At 48.2% G+C, this 26714-nt stretch overlaps 3 protein-coding genes across 4 annotated transcripts in view; 2 read left to right on the plus strand and 1 right to left on the minus strand.

Moving 5' to 3' along the window:
• The window catches only part of LOC149278087 (secreted frizzled-related protein 2-like), a 66945-nt gene that overhangs the window by 20672 nt on the left and 19559 nt on the right, over nt 1-26714 (plus strand). The window lies entirely within an intron of this gene.
• Nucleotides 631-8331, plus strand: LOC149278088 (glutathione S-transferase theta-1-like). 2 transcript variants are annotated; one of them, XR_016278784.1, is made up of 8 exons: nt 963-1516; nt 1596-1658; nt 2728-2800; nt 2919-3069; nt 3166-3342; nt 3436-3659; nt 5133-5238; nt 7364-8331. XR_016278784.1 is itself a non-coding variant. In XM_089502302.1 (6 exons), exons 1-6 carry the CDS (start codon nt 1234-1236, stop codon nt 3634-3636), a joined length of 948 nt encoding a protein of 315 aa, XP_089358428.1. In that variant the 5' UTR covers nt 631-1233; the 3' UTR covers nt 3637-3843. The 2 variants fall into 2 exon arrangements, 1 of the variants encoding a protein (XP_089358428.1); XM_089502302.1 differs by lacking the exons at nt 5133-5238; nt 7364-8331 and having other exon boundaries at nt 631-1516; nt 3436-3843.
• LOC149278089 (uncharacterized) lies at nt 5917-11585 on the minus strand. Its single transcript, XM_089502304.1, has 4 exons — nt 10902-11585; nt 9371-9548; nt 8890-8960; nt 5917-6254 (listed from the first exon to the last, which is right to left on the minus strand). The coding sequence occupies exons 1-4, from the start codon at nt 11143-11145 to the stop codon at nt 6169-6171; spliced, it is 579 nt and encodes a 192-aa protein (XP_089358430.1). The 5' UTR covers nt 11146-11585; the 3' UTR covers nt 5917-6168.

Here is a 26714-nt window from a genome sequence, read left to right on the forward strand (position 1 = left end):
GGCCCCGTCGCCCCACTGAGGGACGACCCGGAAGCGCTCGCCGCCCGGCCTCCCAGGCACCGCAGGGGAGCCTGGGAAGTGTAGTAAAACACCGATCGGGACACAAAGTGGCTTCTTCCCAGATTGGAAGAGAATGACAAAGTGAGCATTGCACAGAATTAAGCAAGACAGCATTAAAGCGCATCGCTCCCTAAAAGCAAAGCGGAGCCTGGAAAGATTAAAACAACTATTCCATGTCTATGTTTATATCTATCTATCTATCTATCTATCTATGTTTGTATTTTATGCCTTGTTTCCTTTTTATTTTGCAATTGAAACGCAAAGATCCTCTTCGACGGAAAGGAAAGAAAGTCACACAGAAGAAAAGAAAGGGATAAAATCAGGCTGGTTTTATTAAAAAGAGTAAAAATGGAACCAGAAGATCAAGAAATGTTTGTCAATAGAAATGAAATTAAGCATTTAATGTTTTATATTTAATAGTAATATAATGAAATTAATAAATATAAGGATTGAAAAAACAGAAAAATGGTTTTTCATGAAAAAAGCTTAAAATAAGCAAAAATAAAATGTAATGAGAAATAAAATAAAACTAAAATTAAAGTACAATAAAAAGAAAGTCATTAAAACCAAACGGAATAAAACCAGAAAATGAAAGGAAGCCCAAAGTTGGAGCAAGGCTTCCCTTGTTTCTATTTCCCTTCTTTTGTCTTTAATATTGTTCTCACTTCCAAAGGAAAATATGGAAGATACAGTCAAATAACACATTGTCTTAAAAAGGCAAAACATCTGGTCTTTCTGGACTCCGGATCCCATCATCCCTTGCTCCAAAGTCCCAGGCCCTGTGACTATTTATGGCGATTCGTAAACAATGACAATTGCGATTAATACAAGATCTGGCCACAGTCCAGGCTAATTAACCTTCCTGTATTATGATTAGTAGTAGTATCCTTTACCTTTTCCAGTGAGGAGGATGATGATGATGATGATGAAGATGATGACGGCGGTGATGATGGTCAAGCTCACTCTCAGGGCTGCCTTCTGTCTTTGGCCAACTCTATTTGCCAATCTTCCATCTCGGCCAGAAGGGTTGTTTCTAAATCATCATCATCACAACAACAACAACAACAACAAACGAGTCGAGGGGATCTGCCAAGCGTTTGGACGGCTGCCCAGATCCGGTTGCCAATGATCCATCCCAGGAAGGCCTTATTGACTCATTAAACAGAGGCAGGAATGAATATCGCTGGAGGATGTCTCTGCGCTGGCTTTGCTCTTTGGCTCCTTGCAAAGCAAATAGAGGACAGAATCAAGGGGTCCAAAGTCCGGCCCTCGGGACTCGTCCTCCCTTTCCCCCTTTTCTTTTCCGTCCTTCTCTTCTTCCCTCGCTTCCTCGGTCTTTCCAAGATGGTGCTGGAGCTCTACCTGGACCTCCTCTCACAGCCCTGCAGAGCGGTCTACCTCTTCGCCAAGAAGAACGGCATCCCTTTCGAGTTCAAAGACGTCGCCCTTTTCAAAGGTATCCGCTGCCTTTGAGTGCCTTTGTGTGTTTGTCTGGAGATAATCCAATTCCCCCCCCATCTTTTTTCTCTTTACAGACTCCATCTTGGGGAGTAAGGCCCCAGGTTCGAGTGGCACGGAAGCGGCGTCGGCCCAGACAGGTAGGACCCTTACGTCTCGCATCCCAACAACCTGCGACACCAAGACATTTTGCTGTTCTTAGAGTTAATGGCTTGTGTTTGTGCACATAGACCACCATCTCCCCGTTTTACTGAGCAATGGACGTCGCGACCCTCGGCAGCGACCCAACGTTGCATTTGCGCCAGAGACGGGTTTGTGTGGATCCACAACGCAACAAATAATGTCTGTGTTGTGTTGTTTGCTCAGTGACTTTTCCGCTTTTGCTTTCTCCAAACACTCCTTCGGAAAAACGAACGCCGTAAGCGTATAGGAGTAACGCCACACAAGGCTTGCGCCACACAACGTGGATGATGGTGCCTCGCAATCGCCTCTTGCACAGCCATTACTCCACTCCTCGTTAGGGTCCCGCTCTCATTAAGCGCCCCATTTGCATATAAAAACACCAGCATTAATTTGTTAGCCTGGATTAAAGCCATCCCAATTTGACCATTCCTTTGCAATAACCATAAAATGCAGGAATGGGGAAATTGTGGGATACTTTCTCCTGATGTTCTGGTACTGCAGCTCCCATCATCCCCCCATGAATGAATATAATGGGAATTATAGTCTGACGACTTCTGGTAAAACACATCTGGTTTGTTCATTGCCCTGCTGCAGACGCACGCCGACAGACGCTCCGCTGGTTGCGACGCACGGCCATTTTGCTTTCTGCAAGCAAAGAGCTTTTAATAATAATAATAATAAAATAGTAAATAGTATATTATATAATAATATAATAGTATATAATATATATTTTCTAATATTATTTTTATTAGAAATAACAGTATATATTATATAAATATATAATATTATCCATTATATATAATAATATAACAAAAATTATTATTAGGAATAATACATTATCATATTATATTATTAACTATAATATTATACTAATATTATATTATAATCTTATAATCCTATAATCTAAAAATGTTTATGTTCCTTTTCCTACTCCTTATGCAGAAACCTATTCCAGAAGGGCAAACGATTTCCACTCCTTCTCCTGGGATGAGGCCCTCCTTTAATATTCCCGTTTTCGTCTTTTAGGGCCGCAGGAGAAGCTGACCCTGTCAAAGAAAGTGCCGTTCCTGAAAGATGGGACCTTTGTTTTGACGGAAGGGTAAGGGTTCAAATCCTCCTCCGGTTTATCTTCGACTGACTTTGCTTTACAGTTAAAGCAGGGAAAGAGGGGTGCGGATTCCTGACCCCCTTTTTATTGTTCCTTTTTGCGCGGACAGCATTGCCATCCTCCTGTATCTGACCCGCAAATACTGCACTCCGGACCATTGGTACCCAGCGGACATTGAGAAGCGGTCAAAGGTGGACGAATACCTCTTCTGGCACCAAGGGAACATGAGAGCGGATGCCCCAAAGACCATGTGGATCAAGGTGCATGGCAGTGGCGGCGGCGGGGAAACCGAGGTCTCAATCGCGCCGGACATTTTCACCTGTGCTGCCGACTGATGCTTTCCCTCCTTGCTGCAGGTCTTGATCCCACTCTTTACGGGGGAACCACTGCCGGCGGGGAAACTGCAGGAAGTGATGGAGGGCCTCGCTTCGGCCCTGAAGCAAATGGAAGACCTCTTCCTGGGCGACAAGCCCTTCCTGGCGGGACACGAAATCTCCGTGGCAGACCTGGTGGCCGTCGCGGAGCTCATGCAGGTGAGGCCGCCACGGGCGCAGATCGACACGCGGCCGGGAAGATGGCGTGGCACCTGGTCACAAAGGGTGCTCCTTCTGTCTCTGTTTCCGCAGCCGGTGGGCGTCGGGTGCGACGTCTTCGAGGGCCATCTGCGTCTGGCTGAGTGGCGAGTGCGAGTGGAGATGGCCATCGGGCGGGAGCTCTTCCTTCAGGCCCACGAAACGGTCCTCAAAGTCCGGGAGATGAGTGGCCTCCGCATCGACCCTCGGCTCAAGGCACAGCTGGCACCGGCCCTCAAGAAGATCATGGAATGAAGGCAACGTTACGGATAATAATCGTAATAAAATAATGACATATCTATATTTTTAAAAGGCTTTGCACTCTGTGCACAATGGGAAACAATGCGCAGTTGCACACTGGGGATTCATGCGCAGCTCTGCGCAGCTGTGGCGTTGATACAATGTGTGATTGTGTTGGGTGTTAATGCGCAACCATTAAAATTAAAGCACAACATGAAACAATGCGCAACTGGGTGTTGACACGGATGTGTAACTATGCACAACCATGACAATGTACAATATGAAACAATGATAGATAGGTAAGTAGACAGGTGATAGATTCATGGGTTATAAATAGATGATAGATGGATGGATGCATGGATGGATAATAGGTAAATAGATGATGGATGGATGGATGGATGGGTGAATGGATGGGTTATAAATAGATAAATGGATTGATCCATCCATCATCTATTCATAATCCATCAACCTATCATGTCTCTATCTTTCCACCCGTTTATCCATCTATCTGTCTATCATCTATTTATATATAAATATTTATATTATAAATAGATGATGGATGGATGGATAGACTGATAGATTATAAATAGATGATGATGATGATGATGATAATGATTTATTTGTTTCTTTCTTTGTTTATATCCCGCCTCTCCCTTCTGGGAGTCGAATTACTCCAAGGGACCCTCAGCAGGAGAGGCGGTGAAAGAGGGAACGGGTCAATTAAATTCAGCTGGAGGTCAGACAGGTTGATGGATTATAGATGGATGGATGGACAGGCAGGTGGTTGATAGAGAGCTGGGCAGCTGATTGGCCATTGTGGGGATCTCCCAAAATGGCAGAGGCCCTAGAGGAGCCCTTGGGCCACCTTGGACCCTCTGGCCAATGTCCTCTTCTGGCTGACCAGGTGACCAGGACACCTGGCGGTCAGTTCTCCTCTCCTGATTGGCTGAGAGGATCCCTCCGGATGGGGCTCTTTGCTCCTCTGGCCGTCCCAGGAGTGTGGTCACATGAAAGTGGCTTGTAGATAATATATTTATACTATCTTTCTATTATATTTGTATTATAAGATCTGATTATCATATAACATATAAAATACGTATTATTATGTCAATATGTAAAGTATGGAAGTAGAGACACAAGGGGTGCGGCTGCACAAAAGTAGGGCGTAAATGTAATCAAGAGTTACAGACAGGAGCAGACATGGAAGGAAATGAATTGAGGAACAGTCTCCCGGAAGAGACCCGTCTCATCACCCCTTTAGACGCCTTGAAGAAGGCTCTTAGCACGGATCTCTTCCGGATTTCGTGCAAGAGACAGCGGTCAAGGCCCCACAATTTGGGGCTTAGGGCCACATTGATTGTGATTGTGTAACTATTAGACGAAGGATGCTTTAAGGAGCTAATAGCAAGGTGTGACTCAGTGCTAGTGTTTTAATGCTGTCATCCTGCTTCAACCCTCGGGAGAAGCGGGAGATATAAATGAAAATTTTTATTACTATTACTATTACTAAGGAGCGTGATTGTTCAAAAGTGGGGCCTCAATATAAGCAAGAGGGCGATTATGGTGTCCATGTGCAAGAGGGGTCTCCGTGTAAAGAGCCAATGGTGAATATCACAGGTAAGGAGATGGAAGAATAGGGAGTGATCCTGAGGGAAAGAGGGGGGTTTCTGTGGCAGAGGAGGGCTCCAGAGGAAGGAACGAAGGAAGGAAGGCAGGCAAGACCTAGTCGCGGGCGGCCATCTTCCTCCTTTCAGGCGCCCAATCCCAGGCCTTACCCGAATTTATCCTCTTTGCTCCAAAAGTGAAGGATTTTAAAGGGCAGTCAGGTCTTCATTGGGAGCAAAGGGCCGTTAGCTTTGCAAAAGACCTGCCAACTTTTAGGTTTTCCTCATCTTTTTCCTAATAAAGCCAACAAAATCTGCCCATGAAAGAATGAATTTGTATCTTATTGCTTTGGGCTGCATTGCGGTTGGTTCCCACTTCCTCAGCGCAGATACAGAGAGAGGCATGGAGAAAGGGGGTGATAAAAAAGCCCCCTCCCAAAGTGTCTTTGGAACCTCTCAAAAACAGGAGCATCTCTTTCCTTCTTCTTGCCAAACCTCTCTTCTGGAGCCGGACCAGACGTGACACCCCTGCAGAGCAGGTCCCTCGGCCATCCTCCTTCGGAGGAGTTGGGCCTTCCCCTCCTTTAACTATTCCCTCTGAGTCTTCACTTCAAGACCGTTTCTCAGCTGCTCATCCTCCTGAGGTTAAAAGTAACATGAAATAGACTCAAACCTCCAGACAAACCCTGGCTTTGAGGCATCCTGACTGGCGCCAAAGGAGAGCAGAGGGGACCATGGCCTTCCGCAGGAATAAGAAGGACTAGCTGGAGGACTTCAAGCTGATCCAGCCCAAGCCTGGCAATTAATTGTAATGGGAGTCAGGGAGCTGCATCCGAAGCGCCTGGGAGACCAGAGATTGGAACCGGTCCCTCTTTTCTGTCAAACCATGAGGCTGACTCCAAAGCCCATCTTCCTGGGGAACTGCCTACCGGTGGATGTAGGTCTAGATGAACGGAGGCACGTCGCAGATGATCACGCACTTCGCCCCTGCAACGCCAATGCCCGCGCCTGGCATCCATGCCGATGAGCCTGCGGTGGGGAGGAGAGGAGGAGGAGACATGAAAATGGCCTCCCCAAAACATCCCCCAGCGCAAACAAGTCAACACACCCTGACAGTGGACTACCTCGAAGGGCTGGACTTTAGCCAGGGGCTGGGATGGATGACCTTTGGGGTTCCCTTCCCTCTCTGTGCTCTTCTTTTCCTCCTTAATATTACATTAACGCTATTAATCATCATCATGACCACTGCCATCTTTCAGCTGTGAGTTTACTTCCTGCGGTCATTCTGGCGGGTGTTCCCTCCCCTGGACTAATGACCGCTTGCTAGCCCTCTCTCATTTACATCAGACACAAAGAAGGCGGCTTCTCTTTCCTTCGCTGGAAGAGTTTCCTGTATCATGACCAGAGGTCAGTCTGGATGACCTCTAGATATCCCCCCTTTCTATCACTTTAGCCTAGGTCTTCCCTCTCTTCCTTTTTCACGGGTGATAAACTCTCCCTTCTCTGTTCTTTAACCGCAGCTTGACCATTTCCTGCTTTATAACTAAGAGGCTTGGTCTGGATGACCTTTAGAGATCTTCTTTTTCCAACTCTTTACCTGCGTCAAGCTTTCCCCCGTTTCTCTCTTTGCAGTCAACCAGACTACCTCACAGGGCTGGCGGACTCTCTTACTTGTTTCTTAAGCACAGCTTGGACATTTCCTGTACCATTGTGGGGGGTTAGTCTGGATGACCATTAGAGATACTCATTTCCAACTCTGTTCTATTTCTGGTTTGAGCCTCCCAGCCCCTTCTTGTCATTAACGTCAATCATTCTGAATGACAGACTCACCCTCCCATTTTTCATGGACATTTCCTGTGTTTCTGGGGGAGGAGGGCAGTTAGTCTGGATGGCCGTCAGATATCCCCTCTTTCCAATTGTTTATTGTTTCTGGTTTAAATAATCAGCCTCCCTCCACCTTCCTCTCTCCATTGCAGTCAACCAGACTACCTCACAGGGGTGGCGGACTCTTCTCCTCCTTGGATGACCTTTAGATAGCCCCCTTTTGCCAAAAACCATTTATTATTATCTCTGGTCTAAGCCTTTTTTCTGTCTTTCCTTAAAGTTTGGTGGTCTCTTTGCTTTTTAAATGCCTCTAGGACCTTTCCTCGCATTGCTGCTGGGCAGACGGACTGGATGACCCCCAAAAACTCACAGCTGGACCTTCCCTCGCTCAAAGTCCTTCAGCGTCTCTTTCCTTTGGTCGGGGGTCAGCCAGGAAGAGAATTTGGCCACGCTGACCCCTCCGAAGGCCTTGACCAGCAGGAAAAGCCTTCAGGAAGGAAGGAGAGGAAGCGATCAGAGAGACACTGGCGCCAGCCCTGCGAGGGAGGAAACCCTGGAAAGAGGAGGAGGAGGAGGTGTCCCAGCGTCCCCTTCACTTCTGGGAGGCCTCCCTGCTGTGAAGCAGAGAAGCTGGGAGGACTTCAGCTGAAGCAGGAAGTGCAACAGGAAGGAAGGAAGGAAGGAAGGAAAGAAAAAGGAGGTTGATTTAGAGCTGATACAAGATGGCTGCCCTCATGCTCTCCCCTCATAACAGTCTTAAGCGTTTGACTGATGGACAGGATTTCAGGTGGATTTAAGATGGCCACCCTCATGCTCTCCCTCAAAGTCATTTTAAGTGGAGGTTTACTGAGGGGCCACAACCAGCCAGGCCTCACCTAGAGACCCTCCGGGAGGTGCATTTCTCCTCCTCTTCCTCCATTTTCTTGAACGTATGCCACTGGCAGGTCCATTTTATTTTATGTGCAATGCTGTGTAAACCTACAGCGCTTTATTCATAACATACCGGAAGAGATTCGCCTCAGTGGAACAGTAGAAACCTTTAAGAAGGCTCTAAAGACTCATCTCTTCCTACAAGCCTACCCTCTCAATTCCGTCTAAGACCATCTCCCCCGTTGTCTTTGATATACAGTTATTCATGGTTTTAATAGTTTATTATATGTTTTTAATCTTGTTTGAATTTACTTTTTTTAATATGTATTTTAAGATGTGTATTTTTAATTGTTCTTATTGTCTGTTTTTAATGATATTGTACACCGCTTTGATCGTAGGAAAAGCGGTTAACAAATAAAGAATTTATTATTTATTATTCTATTAATAGTAATAATAATACCCATAGTGGTGTTTTCTTGGCCACATTTACTATTCAGAGGATGTTTCCTCTGAGACTCAGAGAATGTGAGTTCCCCAGTGGGTTTCCACAGCTGAGGGAACAGAGACTTGAACCCCGATCACCCGGCATCCTTGTCCAGCGCTCAAACCACTAAACAAATGCACCTTGTTGGCTCTGGTATGCATCGTGTGTGTGTGTGTGTGTGTGTAGTTGTGTGTGACAGAGATTATCTGAATTTCCAGGCAACTAGCCCCTTTGCCTTCTCTCCAACTTGCTGCATCTGAATTGCAGAATTAATGCAGTTTGACACCACTTTAATGGTCATGGCCCCCCATTTGAGGAATAGTGGGGTTTGTAGTTTTGGGATATACTTACCTTTCCCGTCAGAGAGCTCTGGTGCTGCAACAAACTACAAATTCCACTGTATGGAGCCAAGACAATTTAAAGTGGCACCAAACTGGGTTAGTTCGCAGTGCGGATGCATGGGCTCCCTCTTCTTGAGGGTCTTACCTACTGGGCCAGTTCGTTGTGGGCAGGACCACCAGCGCCCGGACATGGCAGACGACTCGGTCCAAAAGGGGCTGGCAAGAGAAAATAGGAATTATGTTGGGGTGTGAGTATTAAAGAAAAAATGACAGCAGAGGTTTGAGAAAATTTAACAAAACTTTACTTAACAGAAGTCTCAAAAAGCTGAAGCAAACAGAACAATATGAATAGCACAGTACAAAATCTTGATGCAGCAGCAGCAACAGCAGCAGCATACATTACCATGAGGGCAGCATGAAGAACAGGATTCAATGAATGCTCCCAAGACCCAGTAGATCCACAAGGCAATTATACCTTTCTAATTAGTTAATACAATCACCTGGTCTACTTAGCTCATTACCATGGTCTACACCTGTCTGCTCACTAGATTCTCATCCAGTAACAACTTATTACCCGGACAAATTAATCATATTCCTTACTTCTTCCATTATTAAATAAACCTAACCATAGAGCTTGAGCCTCCTTCCGGTCTCTCACTTGGACCTCTGGGATGACGATGGCGAGGGTCTTCCCATGGCCGGTGGGGGCCAAGACGCAGACGTCGCTGGACTGGTAGCTGCCCCTTCCAGTCAAGAAGCCCCTGGACAGGCTGGCCAAGATGGCTGGAATCACCTCCACTTGGACTGCAGAGGGAAGAAGAACCCGCAGGGGAGAAAGCAATAAATCAACATATCCCAGCCCAAAAGTCCCCTGACATGCCGTTAAAACAGTGGTTCCCAAACTTTGGTCCTCCAAGTATTTTGGACTTCAGTTCCCATAAGCCCCAGCCTGCCTGGCCAATAGGAATGCTGGGAGCTGAAGTCCAAAACATGTGGAAGCTTGGGAACCACTGCGTTAAAAGGTTCTCTGAACCCCAATTGCAATAAAGAAGGAAAGAAATGGCAGCTTCCTGCTCCAGCCAAAGTCACGCATTTGTGTGTTTATACCACTTCTCTTCTCTATTCAAGCACATCCTGGTTAACAAAGAAGATCCTTTTTACAAAGTCAATCCAGCTCCTTTGGATTCTCATCCTTCTGTCGAGTTGGAGGTTTTTCAGCAGCATCAGTTTTAGGATTGGCAAAGGAGGGATGGAGAAATACAGACTTTCAGGGTCAGGTTGCAGCAGTAAATGAATAACAAACAGCTGTGTTGGGAAAGAGCGGGATTCCCATTTTAGCCAATACTAATCTGTTCTGTTATTGTTATTACACCTGGAAAGAGGGATACTATCCCATTTGCCTGCAGCTTCTTCACCTATTTAGGGTGAATTTTGGGGACCTCCCGGAGCAGGACCAGGTTCTCCTTGATCCTCCGTTGCAGCAGCCGGGGCTCATTGAGCCACGGAGGCAGGAGGGGCTTCGCTGGAAAAAGTTACACACGAATAGACACAACAAGGACACAACACTGCCTAACACACACAAGCCAGGAAAATGGGAGCTTGAAACAAAATACTTCTGGTCCCAAGCATTTCGGATAAAAAGGGAAACTCAGCCTGGAATTATAATGAATTAAAAATGCAAGAATAGTCCTTAAAACCTGATCTGAAAGTGTGAATCCTTTCATTTTACCCTATTTAGGTCTATCTGGCTGGGGATCTGGGTGCGAGAAGTCCCAGGCACCAGCTACATTACTTTCTGCACCGGCTTCTGCCTGCAATGGCCAGAATGGTGAAACTGGAGGAGTGGGAGGGGGACTTGTGTTCGGACTCAGTGCCGGCACGGATCGCTCCTCTCTTTCTTCTGTCTCTGGCATTGTCTCTCTTTTTTGTTTTATCCTCTTCTCGATCACACTCTGATTTTATTTTTTTAAAAGAGAATGTAAATGAGGTAGTTTGATATTCCTATTGGGCTTTTGGGGTGTCACTAGCCCACCTTTGAACCCCTCACACACCCAAAATGGCGGCCTCTTAGGGGGAATAGCAGCGCAATGTTGGGGCGCATGAGAGACGCCAACACATTTCGCACAACAAGCAGCCAAGGCAGTACAGCAGGCTCACCTCCATCCGCCTCTGCCAAATTGTCATCTTCCTCTTGTTTCTTCTTCCCCCTCTTTCTGCAAACTTGCCACTTTTTCTTTCTGGACACCTCCTTTGAACTGCTTTTGTCCTCCGGCCGCAAGGCCTTGCTCTCCGGACGCCTGGGTTTCGCAGAAACGGTGCCTTTGGGCCGCGCTTTCTGCAGCTGCCGTGTCCGGACACGTCCTTGCAGGCTCCGAAGCAGCGCTTGGGAATGGCTTCCCATGTGGTTTCCCTCTCCTCCTCCTTCTCCGCCGCTGACATACTTTCCTGGGGAGGCAGGAAGCAAGACGAATTAATTACTTTAAAGCCTCTTAAAAGTAATGTTTGCTTAGCGGTCCCACTGGTTTGACCCAAACCTGTGCATGCAATCCTGCTTTTAAAGAGATTATAACTCCCTTCTGGAGTGGAGGGTTCAGCCCAGAGCTTGGAAAAGTTACTTTTAGGGGCTCATGTTTCCCAGAACCTCCAAGAACCGTAGGAGGAGGGGTGGATTCTGGGACCTGCAGTCCCCCCTCAACTATACCATAGGTTTTCCTCTTTGCTCTGCTAAGGCCAACACACTTTGGGGGGACTACTTCACCCAGAATCCCCCAGTTCATGAAATGGGCTTTCCTAGGGCTTAAAAAAGTTACTGTGAGGGGAGGGGGCTTTACAAGTCCCAGAACCACCTGCAGCCTTCCTGAGGAAGGGGATTCTGGGATTCATTGTCCCCCCCCCACTTAAAAGTAACTCCCCCTCCTTGCTCTGCTTACTTAGAGGCAACAGCTGCCCCCCTTTTTTGGAACTATAACTCTCAGAACCTCCCCCCTCCCCCCAATTCAGACTACCTTGGAGCTTGGAAAAGTTACTTTGGAGGGGCTACATTTCCCAAAACCTCCAGGAGCCGCATTCTGGGATTTATAGTCCCCCCTTTAAAAAGTAACTCTTTCTTTCCAGCTCTGCTCAAAAAGGAGCCAGACCTCAACGTAGGCGCCCTTTGTCTGGGACTATGACTCCCAGAATCCCCCCAAATCTGGCCTGCTGGGGGTTGTGGGGGGACTACAACAATGTTAACTCTTGTGGCCCTTTTTGTATAAAAGGGGGAAAAAATGACCCGGGGACGGCGACTCAGGCAGCTGGAAAGGCAGCCCTCCTTGGGGGCCTTTTAGCACGCGGGAAACTCCCGGGCGCCTCCTGATGACGTCACCGCACTCCAAGTGCCAGTGTATCGGCCCCGTTGTCCCTAACAACCAGAATCGCAGGGGGCGTGGTCATGCAAATGAGCCCTCGCTGAGCATGATGGGAAGAGAAAAATCCCATTTTCTCCTTTTTACCCTCTTATTTCCCCCTCTTCTCCAGGAATCTGGCTTGGCTCTTCCTTCCCCAAATGGACTCGCCTTTCCCATCCAGCCTCGAAGACAGGAGCAGTTTCCTCACCCCAAAATGGAGCCTCCAGGCCTTCTCCCTCCATTTTAAAAAAGAAAATGGCAAGCAATTTCCCCAAAGGTCCCACCCTCAGAAAACAACAGCCCTGCAAGGCTGGCCCTCGAAACCTTACACAGCTCTTTACAAAGTAAAACAACCCAAATTCCCAGCAAAAGCCTGCCTTTGCAGCCTAAGAGCAAAGCCAAGAAATTATGTCAGCAATATATCATCATCATCATCATCATCATCCATTTAAAAGAGCATCTTATGAAAGAGTGCGCATTGATGCGAAGTGTCAGTCATGAAATCACAGCGTCTCTTGAGACGCGAGTCGGAAGGCTTCCCTTACGTTTAATTTTTTTTTAGAAAATTGAAATTTAAGATTCACTTCAAAAAAATCGTATTAGGTTACTATTTGTTTTAATTTAAATTATTTTTAATTTTTTAAAAATTCAATATGATTTTAAAAATTATTTTTAAACTTTATAAATTTTAAATTGAATTTAAAATTATTTTTAAATTTGAAATGTGGAAATTCAATATAAATTTTTAAATTATTTTAAGTGTTGATCACTGCCTCAGAACTCCTTCCGAATGCTATCTGGGCCCCAACCTCCAGCACTGCCTCTCCTCCTCACCAAACACTCAGTCAGTGCCTCAGTCGAAGGGTGCGGAGGCCTCAGGGAGGCTTATTATGGAGAGAATATCACTATGGCCCCATACAGACTGGCCAAAATAAAGCTGCTTCAGGTCACTTTGGAGGTATGCTGTTTCAATGATGCATGCGTCCTAAGAGTCCAGAAGCCGCGCCAAAGCCATCATCCAGTCCTAAGGACTAGAGCAGAGCTTTGACACAGCTTCCAGACTCTTAGTACGCATGCATCATTGAAACAGCATACCTCCAAAGTGACCCGAAGCAGCTTTATTTTGGCAGTCTATATGGGGCCAATATTTGCAGGGAATGTTGTTATATCTGGAGGGAAAGCCTCTGGAAGCATGAGCTGCCATACTGGGGCATGTTCAAGGCTTCTAGGCAGAGGAGCAAGGCCCAGGGAAGGACATGGCAACCCTCTAGCCTTGCCTTCCTTCACAAAGTTTCCGTCTCTGCTCTGGAACCTGCTTGACTCCATTCTGGAACCCAACGGAGGCCCTGCTTCTTCGGCTCTTGGCCCTTGGCTGCTGGAGGCCAGAGGCTGCTTTCTGGGAGGCTCCTTGGCCTGGACTGGGGTCTCAGGCCTCCTCCACTGACCATGCCTGGCCTCAGGGGCTTCCTCAAGGTGAGTGAGGGGCGAAGGGCAGAGGTCAAGCGGGGGGCCTGGGTCTTGGGGGGGGATCTGGCCAGCTATATTGTCACTTCTCCTTCCCTGGCTCTCTTTTATCATCTCTCTTTTGCTTGCAGGCCATCAGGAAACCTTTTCGGTGGCTCTTCTCATGTGGAAAATGCCAGAAGCAGGAGGACAAGGATCCAGGGTAAGTCCCCATTTCCTTCTTCCTTCCTTCCTTCCTTCCTCCCTCCCTCCCTCCTTCCTCATTCCTTCCCTCTTTCCTTCTTTCCTACTTATTTCCTTCTTGTCCTCATTCTTTTTTCCTTCCTTTCCTCTTCCTTTTTTCCTTCTTTCCTTCCTTCCTTCCTTCCCTCTTCCTTTCTTTCGTTCTTTCCTTCCTTCCTTCCCTCTTCCTTTCTTTCGTTCTTTCCTTCCTTCCTTCCTCCCTCCTCCCGTTCCTCTACCTTTCTTACCTTCCTTCACTCTTTATTTCCTTTACTCTCTCGCTCCTTTCATTTATCCCTTCTTCCCTTTCCATTCTGACTTCCTTCGTCTTCCATCTTTTCTCCTTCCTTTTTTCCTTCTTCCTTCCTTCCTTCCCTTCCCTCCTTCTTTCCCTTCCCTTCCCTCCTTCCTCTCTCCTTCCTTCCTTCCTTCCTTCCTTCCTTCTTTCTTTTCTTTCTTTCTCCTTCCTTTCCTCTTCCTTCCTTCCTTCCTTTCCTTCCTCCAGCCTTTCCTCTTCCTTTCTTACCTTCCTTCCTTCCTTCCTTCCTTCCTTTTCTCTCTCCCTCCTTTCATTTATCCCTAATTCCTTCCTCTTCCCTTTCCACTCTTCCTTCCTTCTTTCTTCCCTTCTTTTCCTCCTTCCTTCCTTCCTTTCTACCTCCTTCCTTTCCTCCTTCCTTCCTTCTTTCCCTTCTTTCTGTCCTTCCTTCCTTTCTTTCTATCCCCTCCCTCCCTCCCTCCCTCCCTCCCTTTCCCTTTGTCTTCCATCTTTCCCCCTTTCTTCCTTCCTTTCTACCTCTTTCCTTTCCTCCTTCCTCCCTCCCTCCATTCTGTTAGGAAGGATCGAATTGGGGGGATTTTAATTAGCTCAAATATTGCCGAGAGGTGACCCTAACAACGCCATGCGCCAGGATCGTGCCCCAAAGGGTATACCAGAGGTCGCCAGCACGCCCCAAGAGAAAGAGGCTCTGATACCAATTAGGTGCACTTAAACTAAAACATTTATTAAAGCCACACAGCAAAGGGGGAACATGCACACACGCACACATCCAAGGCTATAGCAGGAGAGGGGTGAGTTCCGGAAGTAGAGGTGAGAAAGAGAGGCACCGCTGGGAATATTACCTTAGAAGTCTTCTCCAGGAAGTCGGATGCAGCTTGGATGGATAGTGATTCACGGCCGTGGAAGAAGCAGGGGGAAAGGGCCGCGGAGGCTTAAGAGCTGAGTTCCAGCAGGCAAAGGCTAACTTGTGGCCCGGTAACAGTGAGAGCTTGGCTTAGCTCAGTGATTTCAGTGGAGCACAAGGCTCAGAGAAGTCAGGCTCAGAAGAACAACTCAAAAGCCCAAGGAAGGTCTGAAAACTCGGGGCTTATATAGGGCTGAACATATCCCGGGGCTATGGGGACTCGCTAGACAAAGGCGTTGATTGCCAGAGCATTGTTAAGCCGAGAGCAAGCAATGAGTTGCATGATAATAATAATAATAATAATAATAATAATGGGATTTATTTATATGCCGCCCAATCATCACTGGGAATCCGAGCAGTTTACAACAGAGGGGATAATAGACGGTTCCCTGCCCTCAGGCTTACAATCTAAAAAGACACGACACAAGAGGAGAAGGGAATGGTGAGGAGGGGAGGGGATCAGGTCCAGCATTCTTCTCTCCCTCTGAGGCCTGGACCAAGGCAGATGGACCAGAGGGAGGGCTCTTCTTCTTCAGGCTAACCCTGATGGAGCTGGGCCTGCCTGGTCACTCCCTCAGAGGCCGGAAGATGACAGTTATGGAGGGAGGAGTCTCTTCTTCCAGGCTAGCTGTCAGAGTTAGGACCCAGAATTCCAGACAATCAACCAGTCAGCTTGATTAATATAATCAACAGCACTTTATTGATAGCTCCAGAATCAGACATGTGCCTCACTCAGCTTCTTAGCTGAGACTGACCACACCCTCCCAAAGACAAAGTAACAGAATTCCCAAAAGCCAAATCCCCTCCCAAGCAGAAACCCGCCAAGCGAAGCCCCTCCTGGTTCCCACAGAAGTGAAAGCACATTCCCAGCTCTGAGCGCTCGGAGAGCCAGGCCTTCAAGGCCACTAGATAAGACACCTGGCCCTGCTAGGCACTACCATCACTATCTACTCTTCTACTGCAGTTAAAGCCCCATCATCCCCCGACTACTATACTACACTACAAACACTATCTGGTAGAATACTAACAGGATTCTAACAGTCAGCCCCCCGAAAAAAAGAAAACCCCCTACCCTAACAGATAGCTGAAAACAAAATCAAGTGACAGCAGAAAGAGAAGGCTTGTCAGGGTACTGTGCATGAAAACGAGCCACCAAATCAGGCGCATTAACATGAGCAACAGAAACCCATTCATCATGATCAACAGGAAAATGCTTCCAACGAATGAGATACTGAAGTTTGCCCTTATGTAGCCTAGAGTCCAGAATTTTAGCAACTTCAAAGTGTTGTTGCCCATCAATCATCATGGGCAGAGGCTGAGAGTCAGTAGTCTTCCACTGACCCGTGCTCCGATCTGGCTTCAACAACCTGAAATGAAAAACGGGGTGAAGATGTCGATAGGACTTGGGAAGAATGAGTTCGGCAGTGACATCATTCACCAGTCTTTTAACAGGGAAAGGGCCAATGAACTTTGGACCCAACTTCTTTGAAGGAAACCTGGACTTCAAATTTTTTGTGGACAGGTAGACCATGTCTCCAGGCTTAATGTCCCAACCATCTGACCTTTTCTTGTCCGCATACTTTTTGTATTGACGCTTGGCGTCCTGCAATGCTTTAGTAATCATGGGCCAGGCTCCCTTGACTTTCTCAGACCATTGAGTCACCGCAATAGGGTCAGACTTCTCAGCAGGCAATGCAGGCAGCAACTTAGGTTCAAATCCATAGTTAATCAAAAACGGAGACTGTCCAGTGCTCCTATGGACAGCACTATTGAAAGCTACCTCCGCATGAGGGAGTAAGTCATACCAATCATCCTGCAAATAATTAGTGTAGGACCGAAGGTATCTCTCAAGGGCCATGTTCGTTTTCTCACATTGCCCATCAGTCTCAGGATGATAGGCTGTGCTGAGGGCCAATTGAACCCCCAACTTTTTCTGCAGTACCCTCCAAAATTTAGAGGTGAAGGTACTGCCTCTATCCGAAATTATCCTATCTGGCAATCCGTGATATTTATATATATGGGCAATGAAAAGGTCAGCTAACTTTGAAGCTGAAGGCATCCCCTTGCAAGCAACATAATGTGTTTGTTTAGAAAACAAGTCCACTACCACCCAAATGGTGTCTCTGCCTTGACTTGGTGGCAAATCAGTTATAAAGTCCATAGCAATGTGTTTCCAGGGTGAGTCCGGCGTGGGCAAAGGGTGCAGTAAACCTCTGGGTTTTCCCACAACAGGCTTGGCCCTAGCACAAACAGGGCAACTTTTCACAAAAGCATCCACATCCGCACGCACACCTTCCCACCAATAAGTATTGCGTAGTTTGTGCCAAGTCTTCAGATAACCCCAATGTCCAGCAGCTTTAGAATTATGGCACAGCTTCAAAATGTCCTCTCTCATGGAAGCTGGGACATAGACCCTAGAATTCTTTACCCACAGTCCCTGTGCATTACGAGACAGCAAGTCCTTGTGGCTCAGTAGCCAGTCATCTGCCTCTGCCACCTGCTGGATCCGTAGCAGAACGTCATCCAGCAGGGTTTCAGACTTAGCCTGTGCAGGGGGCTGGGATGAAGCCTTGGCCTTGCTGCGAGTAATTACTGCCAGGCCCAACTGTTCAGGGGAAAAGATAGTTTCCAGTGGAATGGCCTCTTTCCCCTCATGTTGTGGCAACCTGGAAAGTGCATCAGCCAAAATGTTTTGGCGCCCAGGGAAGAATTTCAGTTTGAACTTGTATTTATAAAAGTCCTTGGCCCACCTCCTCTGTTTTGGGGTCAGTTTGCGAGGAGTTTGCAATGCCTCCAAGTTCCTGTGGTCCGTCCACACCTCAAAAGGTTGTGGAGCCCCCTCTAAGAATTGCCGCCAACTTTCTAAGGCGTGTTTTATGGCATAGGCCTCTTTCTCCCAGCAAGGCCAAGATAACTCAGCCTTTTGGAACCTTCTAGACAGGTAAGCACATGGCCTTAGTTTATCATCTGAGTCCCTTTGCAACAATACAGCGCCCATAGCAAAGTCACTTGCATCCACTTGTACAACAAAGGGCTTATCTGGGTCAGGGTGAAGCAAAATGGGTTCATTACTGAACAGCAACTTCAATTGGTCGAAAGCCCGTTGGCACTCCTCTGACCACCGAATTGGAGCAGAAGGCTTTGGTCCCTTGCTCCCCTTTGGTGCCTCCCCCCCTTTCTTCTCCACTGTTTTGGTTTTAAGCAGATCAGTTATAGGCAAAGCAATTCTGGCGAAATCCGGAATGAATTGTCTATAAAAGTTGGCAAAGCCCAAGAACCTCTGAACATCCTTGCGGTTTCTAGGGGGCGCCCAGTCTAGTACAGTTTGCACCTTAGCAGGATCCATTTCTATGCCCTGGTTGGAAACTCTATATCCCAAAAAGTCCAATCTTTCTGTGTGGAAATGGCATTTAGACAGTTTTACATACAGCTGATTATCCAGCAGTCTCTTGAGTACCTCTCGGACCAACTTAATGTGGCTATCCAAGTCTTTGGAGTAAATAAGCACATCATCCAGGTATACCAGGACCCCTTCAAACAATAGGTCATGTAGTACCTCGTTAATATGCCTCATGAAAATCCCTGGCGCCCCCGCAAGGCCAAAAGGGAGAACTAGGTACTCAAATGCCCCCAGGGGGCAATTAAATGCCGTCTTGTATTCATCCCCCTCTTTAATGCGAACACGATAGTAAGCATCTCTCAAATCCAGCTTGGTAAAAATCTTGCCTGTGACCAACCGTCCCAGCATGTCTTTCATCAAAGGCAAGGGGTATTTGTTGGTACTACAAATCCCATTCAAGTTACGATAGTCTGTGACCAACCGTAAAAAGCCATCCTTCTTTTCCCTGAAAAAGACAGGGGCAGCAAACGTCGAAGTGGATGGCCTAATGAACCCCCGGGCCAAGTTCTTCTCAATAAACTCCTTTAAGGTGGTGAGTTCCCTTGGGGTCATCGAATACAACTTAGGCTTAGGCAGCGGCGCCCCCGGCTCTATTTCAATGGCGCAATCCGTCTCTCTATGTGGAGGCAGCACATCACATTCCTTAGCTTCAAAAACCCCCTGCAAATCTTGATAGCACTGAGGGAAGGAAACTGCTCCCTCCCCAACACAGTCTATTATCCCATCTCCTTGTACAGTCTCTAAATGGGCAGCCACCTCCTTTGGAGTCAACCCCGGGCGTGGCATCGGCGGGAGGAGAGGAGGAAGCACAATAGCCTGGTCAAGGCAATGCTCTCTGCAGACTGGGTCATCAAAAATCAATTGTCTGTCCCTCCACCTCAAAGAGGGGTTGTGGTGATGCAACCAGTCAATTCCCAGCATCAAATGGTAGTTGTAGGTGGGCCCCACCACCAGCTGGAGTTGTTCCCAATGGTCTGCCACCCCAAGCCACACCGGGGCGGTTTTCCTCTCTGCTGCTTGCCCACCCATCAAAGACCCATCCATCTGTGTGAAGGGTATGGGCTCTTGCAAGGGGTGAGTTGCAATGTCCAAACTGCTGACTACAGCCGGATTTATTAAGCACCTGGTGCACCCACAGTCAATGGCCGCAATTAGTTGCATGGCCCTTTTCTTTGGCCCCACCATCAAAGTCACAGTCAATGAAAATAGGGGGACACCCCCACTCACCATTCGCACGCGGCTCTCAGTTCCATCAGCCCGCCTTTCGCCGCTTTCTAAGGCAGGCTCTGGTAGTTTAAAGGCCCCTCCTCAGGCTCCGAACTTCCACTGTCTGTCCAGACTTCTGATTCCCCTTCCTCCGCTGCTTGCAGGCTGCGATCCGCTGGGGCCTTCTTCTCTGGCTTGCCTTTTCCCCCTTTCGCTGCTTTGCCAGGGGGGGTCTGCGAGGGGTTGGGTTTCCTCTCTTGGCCTTTGTCCGGACAGGCTGCAATTAAGTGGCCTTTATTGCCGCATTTCAAACACAGGCCCAGCCTGCGCCTTCTCTCCCACTCACTCTCCGCAGAGCTTCCTTGCCCTTTAGCTTTCGGTGCTGGGGCCCTGTTTCCCTTCCCTTTGGAATCTTTTCCTCTCCTCTGAGACAGCATCTTGACCTCCTGCTGAATGGCCTCCGCCTCTCCAGCCAATCTGATCCACTCCATCGCGGTGGGGGGGTTGCCTCTGGTGAGAGCCCATCTCACAATCTCAGGACGCAGTCCCTCTTTAAAATACTGAATCTTCATTCCCTCCGTACAGTCAGGCACTTGTGCCACCAATCTCCGGAACTCCATTGCATATTCAGACACCGACCTGGATCCCTGATCCAAAGCCTTTAGTTCAGCCAGGGCAATGCTAGCCCGAAAGGGATCTTCAAATCTAGCCCTTAGAGCTCTCATAAACTCTGCTAGGCTTCTCAGCTCAGTGGCCTGGCAGTCGTATAGCTGCACCAGCCAGTTCGCAGCCTCCCCTTTGAGATGTCTAGCCACACACTTTACTTTGGCTGTCTCGTTGGGGAAGGTGGGTCCCCACTCCTCCATATGGTCTGCCACTTGCGATAGGAAGTAAGGCAGGGTGTGGGGATCCCCATCAAACTTGACTCCCAGCCTCCTGGCTTGGGCCTCCTGCGCTCTGTCTTGGGGGGGTGCCGCCGGTGGGGGACCCTGGGGCAAAGCCTCTTCCTCCCCAGCTCCCGCGCCAGCTCCAGCCCCTGGGAGCACCACTGCTGGGACAGGGGCCAGTCCTGCACCTGCTCCTGCTCCTGCTCCCCCTCCTCCTTCACCCGTGAGCCGTTGGAGGACCTCTAGGATCGTGGCCAGGGTGCCCTGGACCCCCTCCATGTCCACCGTCAGCTGTTGTACCTGCGTGTCCAAGTCGGCTTCTTCCCCAGGAGGCAGTTGCAGCGGCTGCGTGAAGCCTGTGTCCCAGTCCGACCAGCGTGCAGCACGCCTTCGCTCCTTCGTTCGGGGTGGCGCCACTGGCAGGCCAAACCACTGCCCTGGTGCCAGTGGGGTCTGCGGCAACTGCTGCCTCACCACCCTTGGCACTGCCCCGGTTCCTCGAGCCTCCGTCTGAGTGTCCCCCACAGCCTCGGTCGTTTGGCTTTCTTTGGAGGATGCAGTTTCCCCTTTGGCCTCCTGGTCCGTCATGGTTGTTGCAGAAGTTGGTATAAGGAGTCTCAGCTAACTGTCAGAGTTAGGACCCAGAATTCCAGACAATCAACCAGTCAGCTTGATTGATATAATCAACAGCACTTTATTGATAGCTCCAGAATCAGACATGTGCCTCACTCAGCTTCTTAGCTGAGACTGACCACACCCTCCCAAAGACAAAGTAACAGAATTCCCAAAAGCCAAATCCCCTCCCAAGCAGAAACCCGCCAAGCGAAGCCCCTCCTGGTTCCCACAGAAGTGAAAGCACATTCCCAGCTCTGAGCGCTCGGAGAGCCAGGCCTTCAAGGCCACTAGATAAGACACCTGGCCCTGCTAGGCACTACCATCACTATCTACTCTTCTACTGCAGTTAAAGCCCCATCATCCCCCGACTACTATACTACACTACAAACACTATCTGGTAGAATACTAACAGGATTCTAACACTAGCCCCGATGGAGCTGGGCCTGCCTGGTCACAACCTCAGAGGCCTTCCATTATGAAGCCAAGCCCTCCATTATGAAGCCAAGCCCTCCATTAAGAAGCCAAACCTTCCGTTATGAAGCCAAGCCTTCCCTCCAGTCCATCTGCCTTGGTCCAGGCCTCGGAGGTAGAGAGGAACTGCTGGACCTCTTACCCTCTCCCTCCACCACTCCCTTCTCCTTCTGTGTCATGTCTTTTTAGATTGTAAGCCCGAGGGCAGGGAACCCTCTAACTAAAAAGATTGTATGTACAGCGCTGTGTAAATTTACAGCGCTTCATAAATAAAGGTTAATAATAATAAGAGGCCGGAAGATGACAGTTATGGAGGGAGGAGTCTCTTCTTCCAGGCTAGCCCCGATGGAGCTGGGCCTGCCTGGTCACTCCCTCAGAGGCCGGAAGATGACAGTTATGGAGGGAGGAGTCTCTTCCTTCAGGCTAGCTCTGTTGGAGCTGGGCCTGCCTGGTCAATTCCCTCTCAGGCCAGAAAATAATAGTTATGGAGGGAGGAGTCTCTTCCTTCAGGCTAGCCCTGATGGAGCTGGGCCTGCCTGGTCACTCCCTCAGAGGCCGGAAGATGACAGTTATGGAGGGAGGGGTCTCTTCTTCCAGGCTATCCCCGATGGAGCTGGGCCTGCCTGGTCAACTCAACAATGCATGAGGTCTGGACACAATTCGGAAGGGCATCCACCTTGATTGCTGAGCCATTAAGCTGATCACAGGCTCATTAAGGAGGAAGCCAAGGCTATTGTCTTCCTTGGGCTAGCTGAGGCGAATCTGCCAAACTTCCTATGGAAGATTTTAATTCCATCTTTCTCTGGGTCTCTGCCTTTGCAGGGCAGTCTGCCTAGTGGTCTCCTCCTCGCTTTTAGGTTAATGGTGGGTCCTCTGTGGGGTCAGTCAGGGGTCATTAACCCAGACCTCATGTGCCCAAAATTTTATATAAAACCACACTTGGTAACAATTCCTTCCTTCTTTCCTCCTTCCTTCCTACCTCCTTCCTTCCCTCCCTCTTTCCTACTTTTCTTTCTAACTCCCTCTTTTCCTTCTTTCTTCTTTCTTTCCCTATTCCTTCTTTCTTTCTTTCCTCCATTCCTCCCTCCCCTCCCTCTTTCCTTCCTTCCTTTCTTTTATCTCCTTCCTTTCCTTCTTTCTTTCTTCTTTCCTTCCTTCCCTTTTTCTTTCCTTCTTTCCTTTCTTTCTTCTTCCTTCCTTCCTTCCTTCCTTCCTTCCTTCCTCCCCTCCCTCCCTCCCTCCTTCCCTCCTACCTTCCTTCCTTTCATTCTACCTCCATCTTTTCTTCCTTCCTTCCTTCTTTAATCCCTCCCTCCCTTCCTTCCTTCCCTCTTTCTTTCTTTTCTTCCTTCCTCCTTCCTTTGTTACCTTCCTTCCTTCCTTTCCTTTCTCCCTCCTATCATTTATCCCTCCTTCACCTCCCTTTCCACTCCTCCTTCTTTCCATCCCTCTATCTTCCATCTTTCCCTCTTCTTTCCTTCCTTCCTTCCTTCCTTCCTTCCTTCCTTCCTTCCTTCCTTCCCTTCTGTCTTTCTTTCCTTCTTTCCTTCCCTCCCTTTCTTCCTTCCTTCCTGCCTCCTTCCTTTATTCCCTCTTTCCTTTCTTCCTTTCTAACTCCTTCCTTTCCTCCTTCCTTCCTTCCTTCCTTCCTTCTTTCCCTTCCCTTCCTTCTGTCTTTCTTTCCTTCTTCCCTTCCTTCCTTTCTACCTCCTTCTTTCCTTCCTTCTCTCCTTCCTTCATTCCCTTTCTTTCCTTCCTTTCTATCTCTTTCTTCCTTCTTCTCCTTCTCCTCCTTCCTTCCCTCCCTTCCTTCCCTTCCTCTCCTCCCTTCCCTCCCCCCTCCCTCCCCATGAAAGCCAGTCCCATGAAAGAGGAGGGCTCCCAACCCAGGATTCTGGGAGTCAGAGGCAAAGGGAGGGGGGGTCTCTGCTGCCCCTCTGATGATGCTGATGCTGATGCCTGAGACTGGCATGGCACCCATGGCCCTGATGCTGCTAATGCTGCTGCTGCCCTCCCCTTCTGCCATGGCCAGCTCCGGTCCCAGGGGGAAATGCCCTTTCCTTTTCCTTCCTTCCTTCCAGGTGACCTGCAGAGAATGGCAGGAACCGGGTCCCTGGGGCTGAGCCCAGAAGGCCAAGGCTGGGGAATGACAGGTCTGCTACTCTTATTGGTTTTCAAATTATTACTGTATTTGAAGTATTGTATTATTGTATTGCTCTGTCTTTTATTATGATCGTTGTTGTTGCATTTGTTGTATTTTTATTAATGTACTTGTTAATGTTGAGACTGTGTCATTGCTAGCCTTTTATTACAGCTGTTATTACTGAATTGTATAATAATAAACCATTATGTTAAATGGTAATGAACGCCCACAAGCTTCTTCTGTTAAGTGTCCAAGCCCTCCATGGCCTAGTCTTCCTCCCCAGCCTTTCACTCCTTCCTTTCTTTGCACCCTTCTTCTTGGGAGCTGTGTTCGAGAAACTCAGCAGCATTTTGTGGCACTTTACCATAAAGTGTTATTATTATTATTATTTACCTTTATTTATGAAGCGCTGTAAATTTACACAGCGCTCTACATGCAATCTTTTTAGATAGAGGGTTCCCTGCCCTCAGGCTTACAATCTAAAAAGACATGACACAGAAGGAGAAGAAGGGAGGGGTGGAGGTCCAGCAGTTCCTCTGGAGTGGAGGCTGGAGCCAATCAGAGCCTCAAGGACTGCCTTCGTCATTGGTTGCCAGGCAGAACATGGATGGCTCTTGCAACAACCTGCTCTTGGGCTGCAAAATTCCACTGCAGAATTAATGTATTTTGGACACCGCTTTAACTGCCATCGCCTGAGACTATGGAATTCTGGGATTTGTAGTTTGGCAGGACATTTTAGCCTTCTCTGCCGGAGAGCTCTGGGCCACAGCAAACTACAAATCCCAGAGTCTCATAGCATGGAGCCATGACCATTAAAGTGCCATCAAACTGCATTATTTTTGCAATGTGACCCAGTATCTCTGCAGGGGGGGGGAAGGGGAGAAAAACCTTTTGGGGGCAAGAGGAGAGGAGGGGGTTCCCCACTTTTCTGGGACCCTTTTCTGACCCTCCTACATACCCCTAACCTTTTCTGGTGGCCATAAGTCAAGAGGTGACTTGGAAGGCACCTAGACTTAAACCCAGAGCCCTGCCAGGCCCAATGCAACCAGGGGACCCCCCCCCCGCCCCATTTTGGCATCTCAGTTTTTGTGGATTGGAAACCGAAGCAGCCTTGAATTGGGAAGAAGTTTGACTTCTTTTTCGCCGACCGCAGCCAAGGCTTGGACCAGGCTCATTCCTCTCCTTGGTTTCTCCTGAAGGCCTGCTGGACCTTGCAGCTTGGTCCAAGCATCGAGAGTGAACTCGAATCGTCCCCTGCAGCCTCTGCCTGGTTCCTCTGCCAGGGATGATGGAGAAGAGGGAGATTTGGGGGGCAGAGAGGGGCCAGGAGTGACCCTGGGTCAAGGGAGGCATCTTGCAGAGCCATCACTGTATTAATCCAGATGGCAAAGGGGTCTTGCAATGAAGTGGGAGAATTTCCCTGTTATAATAAAAAGCTATAGAAAGATGGAGTCACCTTGGTTAGAAGAGAAATAGTTTTTAAAATGAGGCCTGAGACTAGAGAAAAGGCGTGGAGAGTGCTGCCTCTTGCCCTGGGAAGGAAGCTGGCACCAGCGGACAGGCCTCATGTACCCAACTTAGAGAAGGAGAGGCCTCTGTGAAGGTGAGGAGGGAGGCTACTGGATAGCCCAAGGAGTCAGGAATGCAGTTTTAATGTATGCAGATATCTCTATCCTGAGTGTAAGAATTCTGTATGTTTAAACTGTAATTAGCCAATGAGATGTGATAGAGAAGCTTCTTTGTGTAACTGACTATAAAATTAGGCCACTTTGTCCTGTTCAGGGCCTCCGTTGTTGGAACTTTGAAGTCCACTGAGATCATGTTTCCTTTGTCGACAACTAGAAAATAAACGTATGGATTTTCAGATTACTGGTTCCTCTGCTAATTTTCTGCTCTGCCAAAACTAGAAACGTTGTGTCTCCTGAGATTTCTGTTAGAACAGCACAGAATTCTGCAGCTCACACTCAGTCACCGGTGGATTCCTCAGCGAGGACTGGGCCCATAACCCTTGTTGCAATGGGAGTGCGCAGTCTTGCGTCGGAAGCCCTCGGGAGGGAATCGCCAATCACTTAGAGCTGCCTGGCTGTTCAGGAATCTCCTCCTTCCCTCCGGTGCTGATAAAACAGACTCTGAAGCAAGCTTCTCTCTAAAGAGGCACTTTAATCTTTCAGCTGCAGTATATACAGAAGGCAAATCTCCAAAGCCACACATCCACCACTGACTGACCAGCCAACAAACCCACACTGTACAATCAGGCTTGGGCTTTATATACACTTTTGCCGTGTGGCCACTAAGCTCAGCCTCTTCCTGCTGTGTCACCTCCATTCTTGTCCCCCAACCAAGATGACCATCTACATTTACAAGTGCTTTCTGGAACATGATGACTTTGCAGATGCCTCCTCACATGTCCTGACCTGTCAGGCTCCCAATTGCCACCCCCAAACAACAAGAGGCTGTGCTTCTAAAAAGTAACAGCTTTATTGAAAGGTAAAGGTATAGGCAACAGAAGTGACTTCTTTGTCAGGAATGAAGATACATAGTTACAGATGGGTTATATAGTCCCATGAGCAGACCCACCCCCATAAAGCAATAAAGTTAAATAATTGGATCAGTCCTTCCCGCGCAGTGAGGAATCTCCACCCCGATGACGTAGTGTCCTCTCGTCCGGGCTCTCTGGCCTGTTCTCAAAACAATTAAGTTCTCACCAAGCGTTATCTCCTCCTTGCACCTGTGACCTTGAAACCCAGACATCTCTCACTACTGAACTAAGTATTATAAAACCTTAACAACCTATGAGTATATGTAAGAATGGTTATATATCCCATCAACCCACAACCCAACATACATGGCAGCATATCAAGCATAACAACAACATATATTAACATCATGAACATATTACTATAACAGCCTATAAGTAGTAGCATTAACTCCTAAGGTTAAACTCACCCCTCCCAACACAAAAGCAGTCTCTGCCTGGCTGGGTAACTCCCTA

This window comes from Sceloporus occidentalis, unplaced genomic scaffold (assembly GCF_023333645.1).
Source record: "Sceloporus occidentalis isolate IW3139 unplaced genomic scaffold, rSceOcc1.0.p SCAF_201, whole genome shotgun sequence".
Lineage (NCBI taxonomy): Eukaryota > Metazoa > Chordata > Lepidosauria > Squamata > Phrynosomatidae > Sceloporus > Sceloporus occidentalis.

Excerpts from the sequence above, each read along its gene's own strand:
- LOC149278088 (XM_089502302.1), top strand. The coding sequence starts at position 1,234 with ATGAATATCGCTGGAGGATGTCTCTGCGCTGGCTTTGCTCTTTGGCTC. Across the intron at positions 1,659-2,727 it reads AGCGGCGTCGGCCCAGACAG|GGCCGCAGGAGAAGCTGACC; the intron begins GTAGGACCCTTA and ends TTCGTCTTTTAG. Across the intron at positions 3,343-3,435 it reads CCGTCGCGGAGCTCATGCAG|CCGGTGGGCGTCGGGTGCGA; the intron begins GTGAGGCCGCCA and ends CTGTTTCCGCAG.
- LOC149278089 (XM_089502304.1), bottom strand. The coding sequence starts at position 11,145 with ATGGGAAGCCATTCCCAAGCGCTGCTTCGGAGCCTGCAAGGACGTGTC. Across the intron at positions 9,549-10,901 it reads TTTGGCAGAGGCGGATGGAG|TCCAAGTGGAGGTGATTCCA; the intron begins GTGAGCCTGCTG and ends TTCCCTCTGCAG. Across the intron at positions 6,255-8,889 it reads ACAACGAACTGGCCCAGTAG|GCTCATCGGCATGGATGCCA; the intron begins GTAAGACCCTCA and ends TCCCCACCGCAG.